We start from the raw sequence: 7,923 nt of genomic DNA, 5'->3' as shown, positions 1-7,923 counted from the left end.
TTTGTATGGAAACAAGCAATAACAACAGGCACTCCACCTTCTGCCCGCGATAGCCATACTTGCTCATCTTGGAGGGATAAAATCATTGTGATTGGTGGTGAAGATGGGCATGATTATTATTTGTCAGATGTCCACATCCTAGATACAGGTTCTGCTCATTATCATACACATAAATATATATCCGCTCACATTCACAAACAATGTGCATTTGTGTGTGTGTGTGTGTGTGAAGGTAAATTTTATGTATTTGCTTTCAAACATGTGCACATGATTAATTTCAATTATAATTTGAAATTGTATTTTTGTGCAAGGATGTGTTACCTACCCTTTAGCTTTCTTGTATTTTGTTAGAAACTCTTGTTTGGGAGGAGCTGAACACATCGGGCCAAAAGTTGCCACCTCGAGCTGGCCATTCTACTGTTTCTTTTGGCAAGAATTTATTTGTTTTTGGTGGATTTACAGATGCTCAAAATCTATATGATGACCTGCATATGCTTAATGTTGGTATGTATCATGCTATTGTTGATAAAGTTTAGTGATGTTGAAAAAATGCACTTCCCTTTCCCTGTAAATCCACCAAATTTTCAACATTTTTCTTGTTTTTCCTGTGGATTTGAAAAATCAAGCGGATTATATCTTCAAGTTCTTGACATAGTTATCATTATTTATTGTTGTAAACATCTACATTTGTTATGGGGGCAGAAACTGGCATTTGGACCATGGTGATGACAACTGGAGATGGACCTTCTGCAAGATTCTCCGTGGCTGGGGACTGCTTGGATCCACTGAAGGGTGGTGTGCTTATGTTCATTGGTGGCTGCAATAAGAGTCTTGAGGCATTGGAAGATATGTATTATTTACACACAGGTATGGTACATTCTCTTATATTTTTCTTGAACTAATGTTTGCATGCTTTTGTGATGCAATTTTGTTATTCTATAAACCCTTGTATCAGTCTAGATCATTATTTTATTTTGGTAATCTCATCCATTTTTTAAAATGTAGGTCTCACAAGAGTGCAAGATGAATGGCGTATGGAAAAGTTATCTCTGAAAAAACAATTGAAACTAAAGTGCCAAGAACAAAATCTTAATTATTCTGTGCATGAAAAAGTTTTAGTCCAAATTGACACAAATGCTGACTTTCACCACACCTTTCTGAGTTATACCCAACCAGGTAAAAAGTAGATTCTCTGTTTTTATATTATTTATCACAGTTTCCTTTCATGAAATTAATCTGGTAGTTCTTCATATCTGAACCAGACAGAATTGGAGGTCTCATGCAATCACTAAAAAATGACTTTAGAGTGCCTTGGTAGTGTTACACGTTTGACAATTATTTCACAGTTTTTATCAGTTTCAATGAGTTTTTGTATGAGTTATTTACATGGTGCAAAATATAGAACTTAACATGACTAGATGCATCTAGCTTTTTATTTGAATGCTCATCTAATAAATCTTTCAGTGGCCTTTTTTATTTTGGAAAATGGTGAATTCTCTATCGGAAATTGGTGGTCTTTTAGCATTATCTGTGCACTTGGAAAATCTTCTATGGTATTCCTTGTAATGCAATATCTTAATGTCCCTATAAGTTCAGTGTCTGCTCTTTGTTGGGAAAGAGAGTGCAATTTCTTTTATCTGCTATTTACTTCTTGCATAATGGTCTAAAGCTTCATTGAGGATTTATTGACCATGAAAATAGATTATATGATTTCTTTTCTTTTCATTTGAAATATGGAGTGGGAGTGAGTTCAAAAGCACAATTGGGGATGTTGTGATTCTGTTTCTTATGTAAAAGTGGACAAGGATGAATTTAAAATTGTCCTCCTGAAGGAAATGCAATTTATGAAATATGCTCTGACCAATTTGGAGATGGAGCTGGAGGAAGGACTCCTAATGATATTCTAGTTCTAATGGAAAATGCATCTTTATGCTATTTAAACAGAGGAAAAAAATGTGGAAAAACTTTTTTAGATCTTGTGGCTCCTGGAATTTCTTTTTCTTTGTTAAGATGCAGCCAATGGGATTGAAATAAATCTTTGGTTCACTTCCTTTTGTCTTTCTTTTCCAGTCATCTTAACCATTTTTTGTATCCATTACCCAATATTTAAGCATGTCCAGATAGTCAGAGATTGCTGTTCTGTAAGAAGATGGGGGACCTTTTTCTTATCGTTATGTAGTAAGCATATATGACTGGCTAAAATTTAAGCACTTTAGAGGGGGCTACAATGCTACAAGATTCATGGTATTGATAGTGAAGAGTTTGATGAATCAGTTCTAATTCCTTTGTCCTTGGAGGCCAGGACAATTTCCAAGTGGCAGCGCTCACCTTGTGGCCAAAATGAGAGTGAAGGAGCTTATTTGTTATGATTTGAAAACTAGTTGAGATATATCCACCCTCCACCTCATATTTGAAGGTTTTGCGTTGTGCAGATAAAGAATGTTTACTGTTGCCTTGCTGGTTTTTCAAAAAATATGGTTGCTATCTTTCTTACCAAGAAGGTTAAGGGCATGTAATTTGTGGGGTTGGACTGTGCTAAAATTCTAAGGCATTTGAAGGCAGGATTATGTAATATGCATATATGGCTTGCTAGAATTTAAGCACTTTAGAGGGGCCTACATTGCTACAAGATTCATGGTTATTGATAGTGAAGAGTTTGATGCAAGTAAAATCAGTTCTAATTCGTTTTTCCATGGAGGCCAGAACAATTTCCAAGTGGCAGCACTTACCTCCTATGGCGAAAATGAGAGTGAAGGTTATTTGTCTTGATTTAAAAACTAGTTGAGATATATCCACCCTCCACCTTGTATTTGAAGGTTTTGTGTTGTGAATAAAGAATGTTTACTGTTGCCTGGCTGGTTTTTCAAAAAAATATGTTGGCTATCTTTCTTACCAAGAAGGTTAAGGGCATGTAATTGATGGGGTTGAACTGTTCTACAATTCTAAGGCATTTGAAGGCAGGATTTTTTTCATAATAAGCTAGTGGAATTTTCGGATGGTCACCAAGCATATATGATCCCTGAGTTTGAAATGTTGTTATGTTTTCTGGGATCAGATGGTCTATATGTCATCAAGAAAACAATCAAGAGTTAGTTACATGATTTGGTTGAAATCTCTTTTCTCAGATTGGAGTCTTTTGGCATCAACAAAAATGTTCAGATTGCAGTGACAGGACTTAAGTTGAAATCTTGGTTGAAATTTGTTTGGGATTTGTGCACTAGATGTAGAACTGGAATGAATTTTAGTTCGCATGAAATGTTAGGGGAAGGGTGAGAAATTTATACAGTAATTGCCATGGTTACCAAACATATAAGAATAATCCACCCAAGATTGCATTATTATATTCTGGAAAAAAGCCTGGGAATCTTTTCCAAATCTCAAAAAGTTCTAGATAGTGGTTTTTGGAATGACCACTCAACTTCCTAACAGTGGCAAAAGGAATTTTATGCCATGAAATTTGATTCCAAGCTCAAACATTTCTATTTCTGCATATTTCCCTCTTTTGCACTTTGCTATTTAGTTTACTGATGATCTGTACACTGATGCTTTTTGAATCCTACTGTTTGTGATTTAACTTCTTTAAGCATGCAAGTTAAGTAGGTTTCAAACAATACCTGTTACCAATTCTTTTATATTAGCGTGACAATTTATTGTTGTAATCATGTTTTATCTGCTGGAAACTAAGAGACTCTAATTATGTATTACCATGATGGTAATATGGTAAGACTAGCAATTTGGGCAGTTTCATGTGAGTTGATACCTAACAAAATTTGTGCTTTATTTGCAGGCAGAGAAAATTTCCCATTGAATCAAACACAGCATGATCATGGGAAGAAGACATTTCAAGCCAAAGTTACTGAAAGCCTTCCTCATGGATATACCATTGAGACTATTGTGGATGGAAAGCTTCTACGTGGAATATTATTTTCCAACAAGCGAAGTTCTCCCCAGATAGTTAGCCACAATAACCGCAGGTGAGAACATGGTATTTTTTGCTAATGCTTAATTGGCAGTTGTTGCTATAACTGCATTTCCCATGAAACTCGTGTTTATTTTTGCTACACGCCATATCAGGAAGAGGGCAAGTGCTGAAAGTGGTGTTGTATTGAATGGTGGGTACAACAGCAAATCAAAAACTTCTAAAACCCTCAACCAGGATGCAGTAGAAAACATTAAGCCAGACAACGCTCATGGGATGGAATCCACAGCACAGGAACCCAAGATGGAAGCTGCTGCTGTCCCTGATTTGAAAAATCTGGCTCCCTATAATGTTTATCTGTCTCATGAGGTTTAAATCTATTTGCCTTTTTTCTTCATTCAATATCTCCTGCATGTTTTATTAAGTACTCTTAGTTTTGTTCTTTTTAGGCTAAATGCCTGCTTCAAATGCTTGTGTTGGAGAAACTGTGAATGGAGTTCATCTGAATGAACCAAGGCAATGTTCTGTAAATTAAAAAAAGAAGTAATATTATATTATAATATATAAATATAAAATATATATCTTTTCGATTAAGATTAGATCTTCAGAAAATCAAAAGAAAATATAAAATACCATAACAGTCATATAAAGTTATATTTTTCACCCTTAAAAATAAAATAATTTAAAGTAGTAAGTAGCCAAATAGATTAAAAAGCAAAATTAATTAAAAAATGGATAAATATGTCAAAATATAAATTAGTTTGTTTTTTAAAAAAAGTAAAAATACAACATATAGAAAACTTCAAGCAGGCACTAGCCTTGATGCCTTGCACCCACTCACAAGGTGCTCGCCTAGGCAGTGCTTCACTGAAATCCAATGCTTGTGGCAAATAAAGGTGCTAGGGCTGACCTTGCCTCACTGGAATCACCTAGGCAAGCGCCTCTTGACAAATGATGGCCGCAGATTACAGATCATGAACTAATAGGTGTTACAAAACAATGTGGCTATTGTTCTTAAAAAAAACAGTGAAGTGTGAAAACATGAACTTGAAATCGTAACCGTTATTGTTGTGAACATGTTGACGGCACCACAAAACTGAACAACGGTCAGAATCCTCTGATCCCATTAAAGATGGCCATCATTTAAAACGAAGATCATATGCATTGCAGTAGCCAGCTGTTTTTGCTAAGCATCATGGTATGTCTGGTTCAATCATGCATCTCCTTGTGCTCTAGGAGCTTATGAGAGCTTTTGCTCATATACCAATTTTTATCATGACTTGCATCTTCATGGAATTAATTTAATTGTCTAGAGTATAACCTATTCTTCAGGTTAATGGGTCTAATGTGAATTGACCTATCAATGATTTTCTCTTTTTGATTCCTTCAGGTTCCTCCAATTGCAGAACCATCAGCAACTCCTCTGAATTTGAATGATGATATGCCCTCTGACACAGGATTTCTAAAAGAGAAGTCTACTGCAGCAGAGGGCCTGCCACTTTGTCACTAAACCAAGGTATGAATCTAGGAAGGATTTAGTATTTGGCCAATTACGGTTGGCAAAACTCAACCCATCCTTAGTTTGTCACATGATAATTCTAGACTGGGTTACATTTAGAAAATCAGAAACCATTTGTTAGTGAGTTGGCTTTAGGGTTTATGGGTTGGCACTGTCAGGTTATAATTATTTCTGACCTGTACTGCTGCTGATATATGATAAAAGATAAAACCTCATTCAAATTTGAGGTATCTTATCGTGGGTGACTATTTATGCGACTTCTGAAACCAAGATGAATATCTTATTTTGTACTCAAATCTGATGGAGTGGGTTTGAATCTCACATTATATAAGCCATTACTAGCGCTTTTCTGACCATTGCCAATTTTTGCTTTAAGATAGGAAGCTATGGTTTGCGTAAATATGAGTTATTATAAAAATTTTATTTTATGAAAAAAAAAGGAAAAGAAAAGAAAAAAACTTGTGATTTAACTCACTATCTTCAGCTTGTTTGTTGTATTAGGGGTCTACAAAAATGTTATGTTGCATCAGGGTTTAGGGTTTAGGGATTGGTTTGAGTGTTGGATTAGGGTTTCACCGACCATCAAGATGAATGAATTAGTTGATTCAGACCTTGTTGAAAAAAGCATTGCCTCCATGTTAATCCCAATGTATTGCTACCTTATGTCTGCACACGTGTTATTTTTTGTTTTGAATTGCATTTCAAATCACCCGCTTGATGAAATGCCCATGCTATATTGATAGTGGCTTCCAAATTCAATACTGTATGATTCTGATGTGATCAATGCCTCATATACACAAGAGAAAGGGCTATTAGAGATGTATTTGTAACTTCATTATTCAAATTAATTAATAATTAATAGAATAGTTAGTTTATAATTAGTGTCATGATATTTAAGACTATTTTCAGACAACATTGTAAGTTGTACAGATAAATTGAAAATAGTCCTGGCTCTTGCATTGCGTCAAGAGATTTCTGTGCTTGTCCAACCAATGTCAAATCTGTGACCATAGTTATGAGGCCCGTATTTTAAAAGTTGTTTGGGACGGCGAGTCCGGCTGGAGAAAAGCTATGTTGTCACAACAGAGGGCCAGGATCCAATAGTCAGAGGGATGCTCTTGACTCATATCCAATCATTGGTTCCAAAATCAAAATTCTATGGTGTAATAATATCCTGTCTGTTTGAAAACTCTCTTATTTGAAGAAATTGCTATGAAAACTCTTTTTTTTTTCGAATATGGGTAAAACTCCAGATTTACGCTGCATGTGGAATAAGATTGTTCATAATTGGATGGATCACCTCACCCTTGTAGAAGTCTTATCATGTGCTTTGTCATGATTTTCACAAGAACTAACTGCTGTTGATACATGGCCGGTAACCAACTGCTGAGGTATAATTGGTCCGGAGAAATCGATTTGATTGATGGATAGTTGACCTTTTGGAATGACTAGGTACAAACCACCTGTCTGTGTACATTATGACTTGAAGGTGGTCATAGATGCATTTGATTGGTGATATGTAGAATCTGCACGTAATCTACCGCCCATTTGTTCATACCTTTCTTGAATACAGACCACCCTTTTTTTAAAAAAAAAAATCCTGATTGACTATACTCCTTATGGTCCCATTTATGTTACATGCAGTTTTGTTTATTATCGGAAATATCTTGAATACTTGATCAATCTTCGTACAATTATGGGAAAAGAGTTGCTTATCAAGTTGGTGACTAATGGGTGTCTTTTCATCCTTGGGGCAAAGGCTCGGTAAAGCAAAACACATTCAGCATATTTCATTTCTATGAGATGTTTGACTTCTCTTTTCATTCCTTTTAATGTTTTCAAGTGACTTTTTGTACGAAGATGCTGCTATTTATAGGCTCAAAGAATGTGTTATCTTCGGCTCTGGGAAAGTTTGGTATCTTGTTTGGCTTGGTGGAATTGTTTCTTGAAAGAAGCTAAGCTGTTACACATTTCTTTGATGGTGTTAGCTGGGAGATTAAAATTCACGAAAGAAGATAATAATGAAAAAAAATAAAAAGGCAAAGAAAAAAATGTGGTCAGACCAGAAAGTTGTAACAAACTTGTCCTAGCTTGGTTGGTCAACGCTCAATGACCTGTTCATCTAGGGATTGTCTAGCTTTAGAAATAGTGTGAAAAGGTGTGGAATGTAATAGTTAATGCATTTGCCAATTGTTATACAAATCTAAATCAAATACTATTTAGATCTACACTAGCTAGTTGGCTTGTGTTATGTTGCCGTTGAGAGCAAAATATTTTAAAGCAGAAAAATACAAATTGTCAATGTATTTTCTAGGATGGAGAAAATTTTTAACCATAAATTGAAAATCTAATGTATGTTCAATGAAAAAAAATTGAGAATCACGTTTTAATAAAAATTATTTATGCTGACTAAAGTCTAGGTTAGGGAATTAAAAGATAAATATTTATTAAAATATATGATCTTGTATTATAATAAGTCCTAAGA

The 7,923-nt window shown here is 35.0% G+C and overlaps 1 protein-coding gene across 1 annotated transcript in view; it reads left to right on the top strand.

The window, feature by feature from the left end:
* Nucleotides 1–5,794, top strand: part of LOC105116552 (host cell factor-like) — a 7,204-nt gene extending 1,410 nt beyond the window's left edge. Inside the window, exons 2-8 of the mRNA XM_011013960.1 lie at nt 5–148; nt 352–504; nt 703–867; nt 1,006–1,176; nt 3,788–3,974; nt 4,075–4,288; nt 5,310–5,794. Coding sequence (XP_011012262.1) covers nt 5–148; nt 352–504; nt 703–867; nt 1,006–1,176; nt 3,788–3,974; nt 4,075–4,288; nt 5,310–5,429 — 1,154 coding nt within the window. The 3' untranslated portion in view covers nt 5,430–5,794. The remainder of the gene's footprint in view (nt 1–4; nt 149–351; nt 505–702; nt 868–1,005; nt 1,177–3,787; nt 3,975–4,074; nt 4,289–5,309) is intronic.
* Nucleotides 5,795–7,923: the final 2,129 nt, after the last annotated feature.

The sequence above is a fragment of the Populus euphratica genome, unplaced genomic scaffold (genome assembly GCF_000495115.2).
Source record: "Populus euphratica unplaced genomic scaffold, PopEup_1.0 scaffold976.1, whole genome shotgun sequence".
NCBI lineage: Eukaryota > Viridiplantae > Streptophyta > Magnoliopsida > Malpighiales > Salicaceae > Populus > Populus euphratica.
The sequence above is the reverse complement of the archived record's forward strand: the minus strand, read 5'-3'. Positions and strand labels throughout refer to the sequence as shown.